Source organism: Peromyscus maniculatus, chromosome 6, assembly GCF_049852395.1.
Source record: "Peromyscus maniculatus bairdii isolate BWxNUB_F1_BW_parent chromosome 6, HU_Pman_BW_mat_3.1, whole genome shotgun sequence".
Classification (NCBI taxonomy): domain Eukaryota; kingdom Metazoa; phylum Chordata; class Mammalia; order Rodentia; family Cricetidae; genus Peromyscus; species Peromyscus maniculatus.
Window position 1 is genome coordinate 72342947 of NC_134857.1, and position 22007 is coordinate 72364953.

Below are 22007 nucleotides of genomic sequence, written 5' to 3' on the forward strand. Positions count from 1 at the left end.
CTCCAAAAAGTCAATTCATATATTAGGGATAAATCCTGGTCCTACTGCCAAGAGTCCCACAAACTGCCCAAGCCACACAACCATCACCTGCCTTCAGAGGGCCTAGTTCGGTCCCATACAGGTTTCCCAGCTGTCAGCCCAGAGTCCGTGAGCTCCAACTAGCTCGGATCAGCTGTCTCTGAAGGTTTCCCATCATGGTCTTGACCCTGGCTAATATAATCCCTTTTCATTCTTTCATAATTACACACACAGATACATTTTGTTCATTGTCACTCTCTTTGCCCTTCCATTCCCCTCTCTTCCACTAAAACTCTTCTTCCCACTTCTTCCCACCACCAACTAACTAACTACTACTAACCCATCACCTACTAACTTCAATTTATGGCCTGATTCATGCTTGCACGAACATGAATTGGAGGTTATTTATTGGAATATGGACAACTTCTCAATGGTTATACTACTGGAGAAAATGGCACACACACGTGCACGCACATGCACACACACACACACACACACACACACACCCCACAGTAACTTCACATAGTCCCTCAGTGAGGGGTGACCTTCATAAGCCTTTCCCCCATGCAAGGTGAAATGGTAACGGGTCCAGTACTTGTAACCACACCTGTGGTGAGTTCCTGAATGGAATGGCTGTATCATGTCCAGAAGACACTACTTCATCTCCAGACTCTGTCTCTTAAGTTCTTTCTATACAGGGAGCAAAATTCTATCCCCAAGAATTATTTCCAAAACTCTACCTTTTCCAAAACACAGTGCCTGCTCACCACTTCCTAAGAATATGTAGATGGAGTTTAAATTGTGCTTCATTAATAGTGAGTTTGAAGTAAGACACATCATTTAAAGAAATTCTGTATATCAGCACACAGTGCACTCTGCCTTTGCAAAAAGGATAAAATAATGTCTTTTCTCATCTCAACATATCAAAAGCACTAAAAAACTAGATCCTGGCACATACCATAAAAACCTTTTCTCATACAAAGCATGGTAGCAACATCCCATAATACCAACATTTATAAGGGGAAAGCAAGAGAATTGAGATTCAAGGCCAGCCTGAGTATATAGCACGCTCTAGGATAGTCTGGGCTATGAAACCTTGTCACTGACAGAAAGAAGGGAAAGAAGGAATGGAAGGATCTTTTCTCTTGAAGCCTGTTATCAATAAAAAAGGAAAGCATTAACTAAAATTATAGGGGAGAAGTTTCTTTGCCCAACCTTGCTACTGTGAAGTACACACTAAGGAATTCGTGAACCTTAGCTTTTGAACCTCCAGGACAACCTGACTAAAATCTCACACTGGTAATATTTAATATAGAAAGAAAAGAGCCACAGCACAATTTCAATAGGAACCTTGTTTTTGCTATATGAACCAGGAAATAACACTTGACAAAATGTATCTTGATAAGGACATTCAGAAAACAAAGCACTGGAAGATCAAGCATAGGGCACATGGCAGCCCCTATACTATCCAGACAACAAACTATTTCAGAAAGAACACACTGACTTTTCGGTTAGTTTCAGATGTTAAAGTTTTCCTTACTTACATCAGGTCAAAATATATTCCCTTTTCATGAGTAACATTGCTCTGTCTTCTTTTCATACATAGTAAACAATAGGTATGTGAGAGTCAGCAGCTCTGTTGTGCCACACATCCCAGCCTTATTCTCTCTGTGAGATTCTGCTCTCCTGGAAGACCTTCCCGACAAGTGAATGAAGTAAGAGGTGGTAACTGTGACTCTTAGGCCATCACAAGCTCACCACAGTTCATGTAAGGCCACAGACCACAAAGCACTGGTTCTCAACCTTCCTAACACTATGACCCTTTAATACAGTTCCTTACGTTGTGGTGACCCCCAATCATAAAATTATTTCATTGCTACTTCATAACTGCAATTTTGCTACTGGTATGAACTGTAATGTAAATATCTGTGTTTTCCAGTGGTCTTAGGTGACCCCTGTGAAAGGGTCATTCAACCCTCCAAAGGGGTTGTGACCCACAGGTTGAGAACTGAACTGCTGTCATAAAGGTTGTTTCCTACACTTACAACTGGTTGAAAGAGTATATGACATACAGAATTCTAAAATCAGTGTCCATAAGTAAATGTCTTTCCAAACACAAACCTTCTATACAAATACCATCTAGGGGGCTGGAGACAAGGCTCAGAGGTTAAGAATACTTATAAGCTGCCCTGCCTGAGTTCCCAGGATTTGATCCCTAGCATCCCCATGGCAGCTCACAATTATTGATAACTCCAGTTCTGAAGGAACCAACACCCTCATCTAGCCTTCATGGGCACCAGACACATAGACATATATGCAGACATAACATCTATTTTAAAATAAAATAATCTTAAAATACATTATTTATGACTGCTTTTATGCTAGAATAGAATTGAATAGCTGCAAGAAAGATCATTTGGCCTACAAATCTGATTATATTTGCTGTCTAGCCATTTATAGAGAATTTGCTGACACCTCATTTAGAAGAACACTGGCCTCAAAGGCATGTTCATCTGCAACAGCCCTCCTTACAACTCTTTCCTGCCTCTGAAATAATAACTCTTCATTCAGCAAATTCCACCTCCCCTTCACTCCCACAGCCTCAGTCACACCTTTAAGAAGGTCATTGCTCTTATGCTGTGTGACAACCTGACCCAAATCAGGCATCCAAGGAAGCACAACTGGGAAAGAGACACTGACTTGTCACCCTCTGGGTAGTTTCCAGGGAGAAAAAAAACAAAAAACAGTCTAATGATAGTTGAATTTGGAATCATGTAATTTGTCATTTGCCAATAATTGCTACCACCTCTTCTCAAATTTGATGACTATATTACACTCATTTTAGGTTCATTTAGCTTCAGATATCTTCAATAAAATTTGTTATCTGTTCACAATGGATGGAATTTGGGGACAAGCTCAAGAGTGAGCAAAGAGTAGCTTGTTAATTCTTAATAATAAGATTCAACTGATATCCGTGTGAAATTATGTCTTCTACACCAAATAAGGCAAGAAAATAGAGAGATCCTAGTTCTGAAAAAAAAAAAGGTATAGGTTGGTCTGTGCAGAGGTCTGAAGGCATGCCCTGATCCTTTTTTAATTCAGCTCAAACTGGCAAATGTTTCTTGGGAAGCTTTACACACCAAGTAATAGCCTAGTTCTCTAGCTGACACAGGGATTAGTAATGCCCAGTTCCTGTTCTGCAGGAGTCATAGTCTAGAAATTATATAAGGCATAGAAAAATATTTGTGTGAAGAAATAAGTTACTAGCAAATCAAATAATTAGTGATGGATGTTTCTTTCTAGTACATTTACAGGTACTGTAATTTTTCTTTCTCTCTAAGCATTTTCAACTTTCTAGTTTGGAGGTTGAGCTAATGGCTCAGTCACTAAAATGCCTACCACACAACTATGAGGACTGAAGTTCAGATCCAGCATCCAAGCCAAAAACAAAAAACAACAACAAAAAAAAAACAGGCATGGTCACAGGGCACCTGTAATCCTAGCATGGGGGAGGAGCAGACTGCCCAGAGCTCACTGTTTAGGCAGTATAGCTAATTACTGACCACTGGCTCCAGTGAGAGACCCTGTCTCAAAAGACAAGATGAAATGTGATGAAGGAAGATGCCTGAAATTGACCTCTAGCTTCTACAAGCAAATAGACACACACACACACACACACACACACACACACAATTTTTGTATCTTCTATTTTTTACAGTGTTAATAATAATAAAGTGGTTTGGCTGGGCAGTGGTGGCACATGCCTTTAATCCCAGTACTCGGAAGGCAGAAGCAGGGGGATCTCTGTGAGTTTGAGGGCAGACTGGTCTACATGAGATCCAGGATAGGCACCAAAACTACACAGAGAAACCTTGTCTCAAATAATAATAATAATAATAATAATAATAATAATAATAATAATATGATTTGAAAAACTGTAAAATATTATAGTTAATATAACTATAAAATCAGAATGGGGAGATAGCTCAGCCAGTAACATGCTTGCTTCACAATCATCAAGACGAGAGTTCGAGCTCTAGAGGAAGAATAATGGGTGTGATGGAACATGTCCGTAACCGCAGCTCCCTGGAAAGGAAGACAGGAGGAACCCTAGCTAGCCAATGCAGGCTAATGGTGAGTTCCAGACCATTGAGAGATCCTGTCTCAAAGAAGGTGGAAGAAACATTAAGATGAGGTTTAGTGACACTTGCTTTTAATCCCAGCACCCAGGAAAGCAGAGAGAAATAGATCTCTACAAGTTTAAGACCAGCCTGATTTATGTAGCAAGTTCCAGCTAGGGCTACAAAGTGAGATCCTGTGTCAAGAAAACAAGAAAATGGAAGATGGAAGGCATTACTGATGATGACACCCAAATTTGTCTTCCAGCCTACACACACACACACACACACACACACACACACACACACACACACGCACGCACGCACGCATGCACGCACGCACGCACGCACACGAACCCATGTATTCACACATTAACTTGAAAATCATGGACAAATTATGATTCTCTCTTGAGTAATACTTGAAACATTTCTTACAGAAAGGCCAAAGTTAATTGTGAAGAATAGCAACTCAGTAGATAGATCCTGCTAAAAGGTAATCTAAAGGGAAAAAAAGATGAAATAGCATGATATATTGAAGTCATTAACTCCAGATGGACATAAAAGTAAATATATATGTATAGAAACAATGGAACTTAAGAGAAGCCACAGGCAAGATCATGAGGGACTTAGAGAACATATGCTTCTTGCTATGGTTATATGGTAGTTAAAATGAAAGGGACATTCACGAATTGTAAGTTAGATAAGTTGAGTTAGACAAACAGATGAAAAGAAGAGCCTCTCTACAGCCACTACTGACTCCCAAGAGGTGATAAAGTCATGGCTGGAAACTCTTACATAAAACTAGTTTGAAATGGGTGCATCTGACTAAGTGATATTTCAGGTTTCTTCTAAACATCAAATTCCATGATTTTTTTGACATTTAAGTTCTCATGTCATTCCATTCAACGTCTATTAAAGTATAATGCTGACTGTCAATGCGGTATTACATAGTTGGGTGCATACACACACACACACACACACACACACACACACACACACACACACACACAAATTAAAAAAATTAAAAAAGAAAACCCTTTCTGCAAAGTGTCCTGGGAGTCTGACAGGTGGGGCTGATACTAGCCCAGATTTGGGAACTGCTATTGCAATCTCAAGTTAACATGTAAGGAAGTAAGAAGATAAACACCTGGGAGGTGCAGATGGAGAAGGAGCTGGACTTGTTTAGGAGTGAACTAGGACATCTCAAAGAAAGCAACTCCTCCCTAAGATGCACCATCATTGTCTCTATAAAAAGACCAGTGTTTCCAATGAGCAGCACCCTGCAAGCAACATCAATCTCTGTCCTGCTGTTCCTCTGGTGACTTAGGTAAGTGAGCAGTTTCAGTTATTCTCCATATTTAGGTCTATTAAATACTAAAGTAAACATTACACTTGAAAGCTTATTTTTTAGTAAATTATGGTGAACTTTGATATAAAACCACACTGTTTATAGTACCTATTTGAGATCTTTCCTTGAGAGTTTAGGAACCTAGTAATCCCTGGCAGTTTGCCTCTTTTTCTCTCTGCAGTATAAGCAGAAAGCCTGAGGAACAGCCCAACATGAAGAATGAAAACATTCTTCTGATAGACACTTCCTCGGCTCCTATCACTTAACACTGTGGTTGGCTTTGCTCATTTTTTCTACTTTATTTATCCTGGAAAATTTTGAGAATCCGAGTCAGCCACTAGGTATCTTTGGGTAGATTTAGGCATACTCTATAGAGGATATGTCTGTCCCCTATAGTGCGATGGTTGAGACCTAGAAAGCAACTAAGGAGTTGATGGATGAGCACATTCAGGTTTGCTATAGTTTAAGAATAAATCAGGGAGCCCAACACAGAAAGTCTCCTCTGTGTTCATTCAGGAATTGAAGTAAGACATCGGGCTTTTGCTCTAATTTCATCACTCTCTTGCTACATATCTGGAACAAGTTATTCAACTCCAGATTCATTCTCAATTAGTACAGAAAGAAAATTAATCATGCCTGATAATTACTACAAATGACTGGAAGTATTTATGTGTTTCAGCATTAAGCGATGGATCTCTTGTTCCCCCATGTAGGTTAACTTCAATTTGCAACAAGATGCCTAAACTCCTGCAAGGCATTGTCACGGTCATCGATATTTTCTACAAATATGCCAATGAACATGGGGAATGTGACATGTTGAGCCAAAAAGAGATGAAAGAACTTCTGGAAAATGAGTTTCACCAAATTCTGAAGGTAAAAACTCTATAACAGAACTGAATTCTGAAGCAATTCTCTAATTTACCCTACCTTTTGTTTATATGTCAAATAACCAAGAGGACTCTCCTATTTGGTAAAAGAGAACTGAATTTGGCACACTTGAAATGCCATAAACCATTGACTAATAATGTTTCTATAACATTATTGAGTTAAAATTATCCTACCAAAGAACAGGAAAATTCATATATTTAATTTTTTCTGTCTGTGAGAGCAATTCTTATGACCCTCAGAAAATATGCAAAATATATGGAATTCATATTCTTACATTTTGTTCTCTTTAGTGCAGAGTCTAAATCACTGCCTATTTCTGGGGTTCTGGTAATCTAAGGCCTCTTAAGTTCAGGAAATTTGTATTAACCTATAAATCACTAAAAAGGAAAAAAAAAAACTTAAAATGATCAGCTCTGGAAATAAACATGTGGGACTTAAACCCAGCCTTAAATTCAAATGCTTACTGCATGTAATTGGATTACTATGGATCTCTTATGTCACATATGACTAGCACCCTTACCCTCTAAACTCATTCCTTCTCTTTTAGCTCAATATAGAATCCTAGGATTAGTATTGATTTCCTCAGTCTTAGAAGACACTGTCACCTGCTCATCTCTATTCAGTTCATAAAGAGACTTCTAAAACATTCCACTTCTCTCCATCAAAACCACTAGTCCTCTGGTTCAGGCTACCCTCTATTCTACTCTCACCATATAAAGTCCCCAGTTAGTCTCATCTTCTCTTAATATAAAAGTCAAAGTTCCTCAAAATGATTTAAAAATTATGATCTAGTCTCTATTTAACTCTGTAGCTGAATGTCTTTACTCCTTGTACTTAATCTAGCACTCCTGAATTTCTATCAGTTCTTTAAATAAATCCTACTTCTCTTCCCTTTCACCCTTTATTCATATTATCACCTTTATCTGCATCTTCTCCCTAGTCTTTCCTCCTGCCTCTTTCTTCACTTAGCTAATTCTAATTCATCCTTCAAAATATCATAACATCATATTCTTTCATTAACCTTTCTTGAATCATAATTTGTGCCCCTTTTTTGCACTCATATTAGTTATAAGAATTTATACACTTGCATAGCCTTTACTTTTTAAATTTTATTCATTTGCTCATTTTTATTATAACAGGGTAATATAGTCAGGCCTTAGTCATAGCTACTTGCTATGTAGCTGAAAATGACCTTGAACTCCTGATCATAGTACCTCCACCTCCAGAGAGATGGGATTATGGGCATGTACCATAGTTTGCAGTATAACCACTGAAATCCTTCACTGATTTAGACCCTCCATAAAACAGTGCTAGGCAGACAGTAGCTACACATGCCCCACCCCCAAAATATATCTGATTTAAATTCTATAATTAGCAAATTAACTAACTGGACAACAAAAAATTATATATTCGTGCAGATGTCTGCAATTATTATTTATACATTAACTAATCATCCTTGATTAAACACTGACCTTCCTTTCTTCTTCTTTTTTTTTTTTTTTTTTTTTGACAAGACCTTACGTTTTATTCCAAGGAACCCAAGAACTTGCCACACAATGCACACTTTTCAGGGTCATACTTACATGGCCTCCAAAGTACTGGTCTCAGCTACTATCTTAACCAAAAGTGATTGGGCCACTTGCTCCCTTGAACCTTTCAATTGCATCCCCTCCTGGCTAATTCTTCTTGGAAATAATTGACTGCTTGACAGCTTGCTAGCTAATCTCTCTCTCTCTCTCTCTCTCTCTCTCTCTCTCTCTCTCTCTCTCTCTCTCTTTCTTCTTCTTCTTCTTCTTCTTCTTCTTCTTCTTCTTCTTCTGTGATCAGTTTCAAACTGATTTATTAAATATTCACAATAGTATAGACTTCTCCCAAAGGGTAAACCAGATTTACAGTCTACAGTTACAAAGCCTCCATTTCTATATTATTCCTTTACAGAACCCAGATGATCCAGAAACTGTAGATATCATCATGCAAAGTCTGGATCGAGATCATAACAACAAAGTGGATTTTACTGAGTATCTTCTGATGATAATCAAGCTGGCTCAGGCTTGTAACAAAATTATTGGCAAAGATTACTGCCAAGCTTCAGGGTCAAAGCAGGGAAATCACAGTCACCATCACCAAAAGGAACAGAGTGAAAAAGATGAAGATGACAAAGAGCAAGATGCCTCTTCAAGTTATTCAAGTTCTAGTGCAGGAGAGAATGATGCTTATTCCAGGGGCTCGAGAGAAAGCAATAAACACAAGTCTGCAAGGACCTCTAGAAAACAAAGGAAGGAGAAACACCAAAATTATGAAGAAAGGACGAAAACAAATTCAAGTCACCTAGAAAATAGTGAGAAATATCAACAAGGCCAAAATGAATCGAGATCAACCCACTCATCAAACCAAAGCAGAAGGGGTATTAGCAAAAGGGAAGATTCTGGCTATACCCAAAATGGCTCTACATTAGAACAGTCTGCTGGCTCCAGGAGACAAGGATCTGGCCAACATCAGTCTTGTGGTAACGGAAAACATAATATTTCATCAAGAGAACCATCAGGTTGGGGCTCCGGACAATCTTCCAACAATGACACAAACAACACAGAGACAAAACAGTCTTCGAGCCAGAGGAGAAATACCTGTGGATCAGGACAACGTTCTGGGTCACAAGAATATGGCACAGCATCACAAACCTCTCATAGCTCCACAGGACAAGGGTATGAACAAGGTCACTCCTCTGGTACTAGAAAATATGGTGCTTCATCAGGACAGTCATCAGGCTTGAGCTCAGGTCACTCCACTTCCCGTGGCACACAAGGATCAGGATCAAGCCAAGCATCTAAGCAGAGGAGAAGCAGTTCTAGCTCAAGTGAGACTTTTGGCTCCCAGCAACATGGGTCTGGCTCAGGAGGATCTTCTGGATGTAGTCATCAGGGATCTAGGCAAGGTCAGTCTTCTGGTAGTAGGGAACATGGTTCTTTCTCTGGACAGTCATCAGGCAGAGGCCAGCAGGTCTCTGGTTATGGGCAGTCTTCCAGCTCTGGCACACACTACTCAGGCTCAAGCAATACTTCTACCCAGAGGAGACACGGCTCTGGGTCAGGACAGTCTTGTGGTTCAGGTCAATATGGTTCTGCATCAGGACAGTCTTCTGGCTCCACAGGCCAAGGGTTTGGACAAGGTCACTCCTCTGGTTCTGGACACTATGGTGCTTCATCAGGACAGTCATCAGGCTTGAGCTCAGGTCACTCCACTTCCCATGGCACACAAGGATCAGGATCAAGCCAAGCATCTAAGCATAGGAGAAGCAGTTCTAGCTCAAGTGAGACTTTTGGCTCCCAGCAACATGGGTCTGGCTCAGGAGGGTCTTCTGGATGTAGTCATCATGGATCTAGGCAAGGTCAGTCTTCTGGTAGTAGGGAACGTGGTTCTTTCTCTGGACAGTCATCAGGCAGTGGCCAGCAGGTCTCTGGTTATGGGCAGTCTTCCAGCTCTGGCACACACTACTCAGGCTCAAGCAATACTTCTACCCAGAGGAGACACGGCTCTGGGTCAGGACAGTCTTGTGGTTCAGGTCAATATGGTTCTGCATCAGGACAGTCTTCTGGCTCCACAGGCCAAGGGTTTGGACAAGGTCACTCCTCTGGTTCTGGACACTATGGTGCTTCATCAGGACAGTCATCAGGCTTGAGCTCAGGTCACTCCACTTCCCATGGCACACAAGGATCAGGATCAAGCCAAGCATCTAAGCATAGGAGAAGCAGTTCTAGCTCAAGTGAGACTTTTGGCTCCCGGCAACATGGGTCTGGCTCAGGAGGGTCTTCTGGATGTAGTCATCATGGATCTAGGCAAGGTCAGTCTTCTGGTAGTAGGGAACATGGTTCTTTCTCTGGACAGTCATCAGGCAGAGGCCAGCAGGTCTCTGGTTATGGGCAGTCTTCCAGCTCTGGCACACACTACTCAGGCTCAAGCAATACTTCTACCCAGAGGAGACACGGCTCTGGGTCAGGACAGTCTTGTTGTTCAGGTCAATATGGTTCTGCATCAGGACAGTCTTCTGGCTCCACAGGCCAAGGGTTTGGACAAGGTCACTCCTCTGGTTCTGGACAATATGGTGCTTCATCAGGACAGTCATCAGGCTTGAGCTCAGGTCACTCCACTTCCCATGGCACACAAGGATCAGGATCAAGCCAAGCATCTAAGCATAGGAGAAGCAGTTCTAGCTCAAGTGAGACTTTTGGCTCCCAGCAACATGGGTCTGGCTCAGGAGGGTCTTCTGGATGTAGTCATCATGGATCTGGGCAAGGTCAGTCTTCTGGTAGTAGGGAACATGGTTCTTTCTCTGGACAGTCATCAGGCAGTGGCCAGCAGGTCTCTGGTTATGGGCAGTCTTCCAGCTCTGGCACACACTACTCAGGCTCAAGCAATACTTCTACCCAGAGGAGACACGGCTCTGGGTCAGGACAGTCTTGTGGTTCAGGTCAATATGGTTCTGCATCAGGACAGTCTTCTGGCTCCACAGGCCAAGGGTTTGGACAAGGTCACTCCTCTGGTTCTGGACACTATGGTGCTTCATCAGGACAGTCATCAGGCTTGAGCTCAGGTCACTCCACTTCCCATGGCACACAAGGATCAGGATCAAGCCAAGCATCTAAGCATAGGAGAAGCAGTTCTAGCTCAAGTGAGACTTTTGGCTCCCAGCAACATGGGTCTGGCTCAGGAGGGTCTTCTGGATGTAGTCATCATGGATCTAGGCAAGGTCAGTCTTCTGGTAGTAGGGAACATGGTTCTTTCTCTGGACAGTCATCAGGCAGTGGCCAGCAGGTCTCTGGTTATGGGCAGTCTTCCAGCTCTGGCACACACTACTCAGGCTCAAGCAATACTTCTACCCAGAGGAGACACGGCTCTGGGTCAGGACAGTCTTGTGGTTCAGGTCAATATGGTTCTGCATCAGGACAGTCTTCTGGCTCCACAGGCCAAGGGTTTGGACAAGGTCACTCCTCTGGTTCTGGACACTATGGTGCTTCATCAGGACAGTCATCAGGCTTGAGCTCAGGTCACTCCACTTCCCATGGCACACAAGGATCAGGATCAAGCCAAGCATCTAAGCATAGGAGAAGCAGTTCTAGCTCAAGTGAGACTTTTGGCTCCCAGCAACATGGGTCTGGCTCAGGAGGGTCTTCTGGATGTAGTCATCATGGATCTAGGCAAGGTCAGTCTTCTGGTAGTAGGGAACATGGTTCTTTCTCTGGACAGTCATCAGGCAGTGGCCAGCAGGTCTCTGGTTATGGGCAGTCTTCCAGCTCTGGCACACACTACTCAGGCTCAAGCAATACTTCTACCCAGAGGAGACACGGTTCTGGGTCAGGACAGTCTTGTGGTTCAGGTCAATATGGTTCTGCATCAGGACAGTCTTCTGGCTCCACAGGCCAAGGGTTTGGACAAGGTCACTCCTCTGGTTCTGGACACTATGGTGCTTCATCAGGACAGTCATCAGGCTTGAGCTCAGGTCACCCCATTTCCCATGGGACACAAGGATCAGGATCAAGTAAGACATCTAAGCATAGGAGAAGCAGTTCTAGCTCAAGTGAGACTTTTGGCTCCCAGCAACATGGGTCTGGCGCAGGAGGGTCTTCTGGATGTAGTCATCAGGGATCTGGGCAAGGTCAGTCTTCTGGTAGTAGGGAACATGGTTCTTTCTCTGGACAGTCATCAGGCAGTGGCCAGCAGGTCTCTGGTTATGGGCAGTCTTCCAGCTCTGGCACACACTACTCAGGCTCAAACAATACATCTACCCAGAGGAGACACGGCTCTAGGTCAGGACAGTCTTGTGGTTCAGGTCAATATGGTTCTGCATCAGGACAGTCTTCTGGCTCCACAGGCCAAGGGTTTGGACAAGGTCACTCCTCTGGTTCAGGACACTATGGTGCTTCATCAGGACAGTCATCAGGCTTGAGCTCAGGTCACTCCACTTCTCAGGGCACACAAGGATCAGGATCAAGCCAAGCATCTAAGCAGAGGAGAAGCAGTTCTAGCTCAAGTGAGACTTTTGGCTCCCAGCAACATGGGTCTGGCACAGGAGGGTCTTCTGGATGTAGTCATCAGGGATCTGGGCAAGGTCAGTCTTCTGGTAGTAGGGAACATGGTTCTTTCTCTGGACAGTCATCAGGCAGAGGCCAGCAGGTCTCTGGTTATGGTCAGTCTTCCAGCTCTGGCACACACTACTCAGGCTCAAGCAATACTTCTACCCAGAGGAGACACGGCTCTGGGTCAGGACAGTCTTGTGGTTCAGGTCAATATGGTTCTGCATCAGGACAGTCTTCTGGCTCCACAGGCCAAGGGTTTGGACAAGGTCACTCCTCTAGTTCTGGACACTATGGTGCTTCATCAGGCCAGTCATCAGGCTTGAGGTCAGGTCACTCCACTTCCCATGGCACACAAGGATCAGGATCAAGCCAAGCATCTAAGCATAGGAGAAACAGTTCTAGCTCAAGTGAGACTTTTGGCTCCCAGCAACATGGGTCTGGCTCAGGAGGGTCTTCTGGATGTAGTCATCATGGACCTAGGCAAGGTCAGTCTTCTGGTAGTAGGGAACATGGTTCTTTCTCTGGACAGTCATCAGGCAGTGGCCAGCAGGTCTCTGGTTATGGTCAGTCTTCCAGCTCTGGCACACACTACTCAGGCTCAAGCAATACTTCTACCCAGAGGAGACACGGCTCTGGGTCAGGACAGTCTTGTGGTTCAGGTCAATATGGTTCTACATCAGGACAGTCTTCTGGCTCCACAGGCCAAGGGTTTGGACAAGGTCACTCCTCTGGTTCTGGACACTATGGTGCTTCATCAGGACAGTCATCAGGCTTGAGCTCAGGTCAGTCCACTTCTCAGGGCACACAAGGATCAGGATCAAGCCAAGCATCTAAGCATAGGAGAAGCAGTTCTAGCTCAAGTGAGACTTTTGGCACCCAGCAACATGGGTCTGGCACAGGAGGGTCTTCTGGATGTAGTCATCATGGATCTGGGCAAGGTCAGTCTTCCGGTAGTAGGGAACATGGTTCTTTCTCTGGACAGTCATCAGGCAGAGGCCAGCAGGTCTCTGGTTATGGTCAGTCTTCCAGCTCTGGCACTCACTACTCAGGCTCAAGCAATACTTCTACCCAGAGGAGACACGGCTCTGGGTCAGGACAGTCTTGTGGTTCAGGTCAATATGGTTTTGCATCAGGACAGTCTTCTGGCTCCACAGGCCAAGGTTTTGGACAAGGTCACTCCTCTGGTTCTGGACACTATGGTGCTTCAACAGGACAATCATCAGGCTTGAGCTCAGGTCACTCCACTTCTCAGGGCACACAAGGATCAGGATCAAGCCAGGCATCTATGCAGAGGAGAAGCAGGGGTAACTCACGGGAGTTTTCTGGCTCCCAGCAATATGGGTCTGGCACAGCAGAGTCTTCTGGATGTTGTGTACATGGTACTGGGCATTTTCCATCTTCTAGTATTGGGGAACATGGTTCTTTCTCTGGACAGTCATCAGGCAGTGGCCAGCAGACCTCTGGTTATGGTCAGTCTTCCAGCTCTGGCACACACTACTCAGGCTCAAGCAATACTTCTACCCAGAGGAGACATGTCTCTGGGTCAGGACAGTCTTGTGGTTCAGGTCAATATGGTTCTGCATCAGCACAGTCTTCTGGCTCCACAGGCCAAGGTTATGGGCAAGGTCACACCTCTGGGTCTGGACACTATGGTGCTTCATCAGGACAGTCATCAGGCTGGGGCTCAGGTCTCTCCACTTCTCAGGGCACACAAGGATCAGGATCAAGCCAGACATCTAAGCCTAGGAGAAGCAGTTGTAGCTCAAGTGAGTCTTTTGGCTCCCAACAACATGGTTCTGGCTCAAGAAAGTCTTCTCAATGTTGTCAACATGGATCTGGGCAAGTTCAATCTTCTGGTAGTAGAGAACATGGTTCTTTCTCTAGACAGTCACCAGTCTGTAGTCAGCATGGATCTGACACTGGTCACTTATCTAGCAGAGGCCAACATTGTTCATCATCTAGACATTTACCATTTTCTGGGCCTTCTCAATATAGCTCAGGTCAGACCTCTAACTGTGGTCAGCATGGTTCTACTTCTTGGCAGTCTTCCTCCTATGACCAGCAACAGCCTGGATCTTATCAGCCATCCTCCTGTAGTCATCATGGTTCTAACTCTGGAGGGTCTTCCAACTTTGGCCAATGTGGTTCTAGCTCAGTAGAGTGTTCTGGATTTGGTAACCAGGTATCTAGTTCAGGTCATTCTACTTACAGCCAACAGGGATCCAATATCAACCAATCTTCAGGCTATGGACAATATAGTCCAACATCAGAACAATCATACTGTGGTAGTCAGTGTGGATCTAATTCAAACCAGTCTTCCTATTGTGGTCAACAAGGGTCTGGTTCAAGTCAGTCTTCTTACTATGGCCAACATGAATGTCCCTCAAATCAGCATTCTAGCCACAGTCAACATAGGGCTGGGTGTAGTCAGAGTTTTAGCTCTGAACAATATGGGTCTGGTTCGTATCCCTCTTCTATCTCTAGACAAAATTGTCCCAGATCTGGTCAATGTCCTAGTTCACCACAATATGGGTCTGATTCATGTCATTCATTTAGTTCTGGATCATGTGGTTCTGGATATGGTCAATATTCTAGTTATGATCAGCCTCAATCAAATGGGAGATGTGGCAACAATTGGCAATCTGGCTGCAGCCCCTCAATTTATAATGAAAATCAATCAATAAGTGTGTATAGGCAAGTAGAAACCTCCTCAGGTTGTGAATTTGGACAATTTACACCTTCACATGCACATAGTAGATCTAATACTCCTGGTCAATTTTCACTTTGCAATGTGGATAATAGACAAGGTGACTCTGACTATCGGAGAATCAGGGAAGGTAACTCTGGAATGAGAAATAGAGGCTTGGATTCTCACAGTTTCAGTAGTAGCACTCCACTCTATGAGTATGTACAAGAGCAGAGACGCTAATTCTCAGAGTGAGTAAGGAACTGAGGTAAAATTAACTTAAATGTTAATTTAAGAAGTAAAAAATTGTTGTAGAACTCATCATGCAATTTCTTTCTCAATATGGACATGTCTGCTCTCATTCTTTTCTTTTAAAATGAAAATTAGCCTATATTCCTTGTTACTGAGTTCCTCTCAAATAATGTATGGTATTTGGCATACTTGTGATCTATCAAAATAGAAAAAATGCTTGGTTTTAGGGAAATTAAGTGTTGAAGATTAACTTCTAGAGTTTGGGTTTATTTGGATTAAGTTTAGAAGAATAATTTAAAGAGTTTGGGGTTTTATTAAGGTGTCTATCTAAAAGATTATTATTTAGCTTGGGATGATGCTAAAGCTAAGCTAGTAGTTTTAAAGGGCAATATATTATTAATCTATTATCATTCCAGTTGTCAAAGCTTCATCTTATGTCAATATACAGTCAGAATTTTAATGTATATTATGTTAGATGGCAAGACATTGTGGGAAAAAGTTATAAAGTATTGGTGGTTTCTATTTTTACCAAAATCACCAAGATACTTCTTTGGTACATTTTAAATCAGTAAGTAAACAAGTGGCATTAAAATTTCCTTTAGATGCTTCTCCCTAGCCACTGGAAAAGGGGTACATGACCAAAGGATCCATATATGGGCCTTAACTTTATTTCATCAAGAAAGATCTTTGTTTTCATTTCTAAGAAACTGTTTCAGATTAGAAAACGTTAGGCACATTATACATGGAAATATAAGTGGCTTACTGGTCCTCCTATGCAGAGATATCATCAATAACCCAATGGAAAGGAAGCTTGCCATTGTTACATAGTTCTTCTTTTGACTGTAATGGATTTGTTTCTAATCTTTCAATTCAAATAACTGGATTGCATTAATATTGACAATAAATTAGTGGTGATTAAATACTAAGATTTGTCTTTCCTCTGCTTCACATCACTTCTTTCACACAAGTGGTCAAAGAAATCAATGCAAGTAGCTATTTCCCAAAGTCCCATAATCTACAGTCAATCCAGATAGAAAGTTTTAAAGTCTCCCAGCACTCTTTACCTTCATCCTCTCCCCACCTGATCCCTACTGTTCCCATGCCCACCCTCATCCAGACCCCTCCCCCAATTCACCTGTGATATCTATTCTATTTCCCCTTCACAGTGAGAATCATGTGCCCCCTCTCACCTTTGCCCTCCTTTTAACTTAGCTTCTCTTGGGCTATGAATTGCAGCATGGTTATCCTTTACTTTACAGCTAATATCCACTTATAAGTCAGTATATACAATACTTGTCTTTCTATATTTGGGTTACCTCACACAGGATGATCTTTGCTAGTTCCATCCATTTGCCTGAAAATCTCATGATGCCATTGTTTTTAACAGCTGAGTAACACTCCATTGTGTAAATGTACCGCATTTTCTTTATCCATTCTTTGGTTGATGGACATATAGGTTGTTTCCAATCTCTAGCTATTATGAATAATGCTGCTATGAACATCGTCAGGGGGTATCTCTGAGATGAGCTAGAAACCTGGTACAATGGAAACTCCTAGAAATCTATAGCTAAGACTCCTAGCAATGGTGGATATGGAGCCTGAACCAGTCATCTCCTGTAACCAGGCAAGACTTCCCCTGGAGGGACTGGAACCCTAACCCAGTCACATACATAACCTTTGACCTACAATTTGCCCTTCCTACAAGATATGCTGGGGTAAAAGTGGTGCAGAAATTATGGGAGCAGCCAACCAATGACTGGCCCAGCTTGAGACCCATATCATGAGAGGGAGCCCACTCCTGACACTGCCTGGAGGGCCAGGACCCAGAGGCTGAACAGCCCAGAGACCTAGGATAGAGCCAAACATGACTGGCAAAAAATAAAAAGTCAACAAAATGATTCCTGATGACATTTTGCTATACATTACATTCACAGATTGTTGTCTAGCATAATCGTTATCAAAGAGGCTTCACCCAGTTTCTGACGGAAACAGATGCAGAAACCCACAGACAAACATTAGATGTAGCTCAGGGAATTCTGTGGAAGAGGGGGAGGAAGAATTAGGGGAGTCAGGGGGGTCAAGGACATCACAAGAAAACTGACAGAATCAACTCACCTGGGTGCACAGGGGCTCACAGAGACTGAACCGCCAACCAGAGAGTCTGCATGGACCTGACTTGGGCCCTCTGCACATATTTTACAGTTATGTAACTGGATCTTGTGGGACTCCTAACAGTGGGAGCAGGGACTATCTCAGACTCTGTTACCTGCTTTTGGGACCCTTCCTTCCTACTGGGTTGCCTTATCCAGCCTTAATAGGAAGGGAAAGGAAAGGAGAGGAGAGGAGAAGAAAGGAGAGGAGAGGAGAGGAGAGGGGAGGGGAGGGAAGGGCAGGGGAGGGGAGAAGAAGATAGGAGAAATATTAAAGAAAGAAATGTTAATGGGGCCCTCCAGGACCAGCCCATGCTCCACATCCTGTGCCCTGGCCTAGTGATGACGACTCCGCCTGCTCCTATTCTGCCTACACCCTCCCCAGTTCCCACACCCAAGCCAACTTTTAGGCTGAGAGTCCCAGCCTAGTCTGAAGAGCTTTATACCATTCCCTATCTGCAGGCGTGGACCCAGTGGCAAAACTTCTGTGCCAGGCGTGGGTGTTGGGTTCACCAGATTCTATCCTATTCATGCTATATCAAACCTCCAGACTTAGCCTAGGTCACACATCCTATATGCTAATCCAGTCTAGTGAGTCTCCTGGACTCTACCCAGCCTGTATCATATCTAACCTCCATGCCTATCCTGGGATATATACTTGTGTGCTGGCAAAGCCTGATGAGTTCCTAGAATCTCAGTTGTTCATCCTATCCCCAATCCTCAGGTCGAGCCTCAGTCACACAGTTAAGTCCCTAGAACATCCATGCCATACCAAATCTTCATCTCTGTTCCACAGCCTGTATACCAGCCTAAGGGGGTGAGTGAATTATCCAGCCTACCAATGGAATCCTCATATTCCCAGCTAAATCTTGAGTAGTATGGATTGCACATCAGACAAATGAGATCCATCCAGTTGTCCTACTCACACATTTTCTTGTTTAATACAGAACTGGACTCAGTCTAGTAAAACATCAACTCTGAGTGTCTGAAGGATCAACCTACCAGTTCCTCATAGTTCCTCATACCTGCTCTGAAATCAACCAATCCGGGACAGAAACAAAATAAGCCAAAGCTCACATCAAACACACCACCAACAGCATGCCAAGTCTCATCCCAAAAACACTAATATGAAAGGCCAAGACAGTCTGTCAACAAATGGCAGGGCTGTTTCCTTGAGAAGATAAACAAGATCATCAGATCACTGGCCTAACTAACCAAAGGAAAGAAAGAGCACAAGTGAACACAATCAGAAATGATGAGGCAAACATGACAACAGACACCAGTTCAGAACATTATAAAGGAAAATGCTTTTTAAAAGTACTTATTTTAGTTTTTGAGATTATAATATAATTATATCATTCCCCCCTTCCGTTTCCTTCCCCCTCCAACCCTCCTATATATCCCTCCTTGCACTCTTTCAAATCCACGGCCTTTTTTTTATTAATTGTTGTTACATGCATGTATATTCCTAAATACATAAATAAAACTTGCTTAGTCTGTACAATGTTGCTTGTATGTTTTCAGGGCTGACCGTTTGGTAGTGCTAAACCAGTTGGTGTGATCTTCCCTGGGGAACACTATCTCTCCCACTCTCAGCATTCCTTAATTTCCTGCAGCTCTTTGTGTAGGATTGAGGCCTTGTGGTCTCTACCCCATCCATATTTGCATGTCTATCATTGCCCCTTTCAGGTCAGGTTTGGGCAGTCCTGCTGGTGAGACTTTCTGAGTGTAACTTCTACATTCCTAGGAGACACACTCTCACATCAAATTCCCTGATCCCCTGGCTCTTACAATCTTTCTGTCCACTCTTCAGTGATCTTTCCCAAGCCTTGGGTCCAGGAGTTGCTTTGTAGATGGATTAATTGGGACTTGATTGGTTATGGTTTCCATAATGGTTTCCATCTGTGGCACAGAAAGCTTCTTTGATGAGGGGTAAGGATCACACTTACATGTGAGTATGAGGATAAATATAGTGTGGTTAGAAATGTTTTAGGAAAGTTGTAGCTATAGGTTCTCTTCCAAATTCTCTACTATGGGCTTCCTTTTCACTTAATTGTTTAATTAGATGTGCAGAAGCTTGTTTTATGAGGTCCCACGTGTGAATTATTGATCTGAATTCCTGTGCAATGGAGTTCTTTTCCGAAAGTCCTTTCCTACACCTATATCATGTAGGGTACTGCCTAGTTTTCTTCCAGTAGTTTCCCTGTCTCATGTTTAGGTCTTTGATTCATTCTACTCAGCAGCATTCCATCATGTCTCTACAATAAGACCACATCTTGTGACATAAAACAAATCCTTACAAGTTCAAAAAGTTTGAAATAGTTTTGTTTATCCTATCTGACCATAATACAATAAAACTTAAAATTGACAGCAAACAAGTTTCTCGTAGATACAAAAATCCATAGAGATTAAACAATTCATTGCTAAATGATGAATGGGTCAAAGAAGAAATCACGAAAGAGATAAAAAAAATTTTCTGGAACTAAATGAAAATCACAACACAGCAAAACCTCTAGGACATATTTAAATCAACTCCATAGGGTAAACTTACAGCTGTAAATGTCTACATTAAAAAAATTAGAAAGAACATAAATTAAAAATTTAATGATGCAACTCAAACTTTGGAAAAAAATAAGAACTAACCAAATCCCAAACCAGTTGAGGGCAAGGAATAATAAAAATCAGACCAGAAATTAATGTAATAGAAATGAAATAAGTAATGCAAATACTCAACAAATCTAAGAGCTGGTTCTTTGAGAAAATAAAGATTGACAGATCCTTGTCCCAACTAACCAAAAGAAAGAAAGAGAGGACCATCACAAAACCAAGAAGCCAACAACCTAAACAGACACGCAACAAATGAGGACATTGAAATAGTAATGAAAAGCCTTGCAGCTAAAAAATTCAGGGCCAGATGGGTTCATAGCAGAGTCTACCAGACTCTCAAAAAAGATCCACAGCCAAACCTTAAACTATTTTTAAAAATTGAGAGGAGCACTGCCAAACTCCTTTTATGAGTGTTTTCCTTACAAGTATAGTGTGCACCCCATGTGCTCCTGGTGCCCATGGAGTCAAAAGAGGGTACTGGATCCTCTGGAACTAGAGTTAAGGACAGTTACATTGTGGGTGCAGCAAACAGAATCCAGGTCCTCTGCAAGAGCAGTGAGTACTCTTACTCGATAAGCCATCCCTCCAGACCTTATTCTATCCTTAAAATGAAGGAATTAGTGTCATTTACAACCTCGAGGATGAACCTAGAGGACATCATGCTAATTGAAATAAATCAGGACACAAGAATACAGTTAATTAATACACAATTTCACTTAGTGGAATCTTTAAAAGTTGGACTCACAGAAAGAAGAGCAGCAGAGTGGTCTCCAGGAGTCAGGGAGAAATGGGGAGACATTAGTCAAAGGGTAAGAACTCTGTTATAAGTTCTGGAGACATTAGTACAGTAGACTGGTTTTCATCTACTATCATTACATTTTTAAAAATGAAAAATGGGGCTAGAGAGATGACTTAATGGTTAAGAGCACTGGCTGTTCTAGAGGACCTGTGCTTGATATCCAGCACCCACATGGTGGTTCACAACCATCTGTAACTCAAGTTCCTGGGGTTCAAAATATATAAAAAGCAAATATTTTATGTGAAAGTAAAAAGTTTACCCATTCTTTCACAAACAGATAAAACTTTTAAGCCAGAAGGTCATAAGGGAAGAGTATCACATATGTTAGCCTAATTGTAATCCACAGAAGATTCCAATGGGACTACAACCTATACAAACAGCCACCTCAAACTTACCCCAAAATCCTTCTGCAAGGACATCTACATAGCCTTTTTGCCATCCTTGTTAGTAAATGTAGCTAAATATGATTGTTTCAAAGTATCTTATGCAGGGAAAATGTCAAGTGCCATTTGTGCCCTTGAGTCTCCACTGACCATGAAGCCAGTGCCAAGGTCAGGGTCTGTGGAAGAACCCAACAGCTCAGCCCCTAGCTAACCTGCCCTAGCAGAACATCCTCATTGCATCACAGTTCCCGACTCCCAGGAAATTAGGACACTGAATTTTGGCAAAATGGCTGCAGATGTTGAAACATCAGGAGAAACTTTTGCACCAAGAAAAATGGCTGACAAAGACAAAGAAATAGCAGATACTGTTGAGAACTGGACTTGGCAGTGCATGAAGGGATTCAAGGACAAAGTGTACTGTATATCCTGTTAGTTTCCATTGTAAACTAAGGCAAAAAGCAATTACAAGGCTTGATGTGAGCATAGCTGAGGCTCAGGATTCCCACCAGATACTTGGCACTTCATCACTAGTTCCTAGTTTAGACATCATATTATCTAAAACAAATCCAGAAAAAAAGAGACTTGTACATTCTACTCACAGAGGCAGTGAAGAGACTTCCTGGGCTGACTCACAGTAAAAGAGGACTCAGCTGCCAGCTGCGAAGCCAGGGCACTGTCCTCACCTGA

The 22007-nt window shown here is 42.5% G+C and overlaps 1 protein-coding gene across 1 annotated transcript; it reads left to right on the forward strand.

Moving 5' to 3' along the window:
- Nucleotides 1-5343: 5343 nt before the first annotated feature.
- Nucleotides 5344-16316, forward strand: Hrnr (hornerin). Its single transcript, XM_076575316.1, has 4 exons — nt 5344-5463; nt 6198-6357; nt 8311-13446; nt 13900-16316. The coding sequence occupies exons 2-4, from the start codon at nt 6220-6222 to the stop codon at nt 15370-15372; spliced, it is 6747 nt and encodes a 2248-aa protein (XP_076431431.1). The 5' UTR covers nt 5344-5463; nt 6198-6219; the 3' UTR covers nt 15373-16316.
- The last annotated feature ends 5691 nt before the right edge of the window (nt 16317-22007 follow it).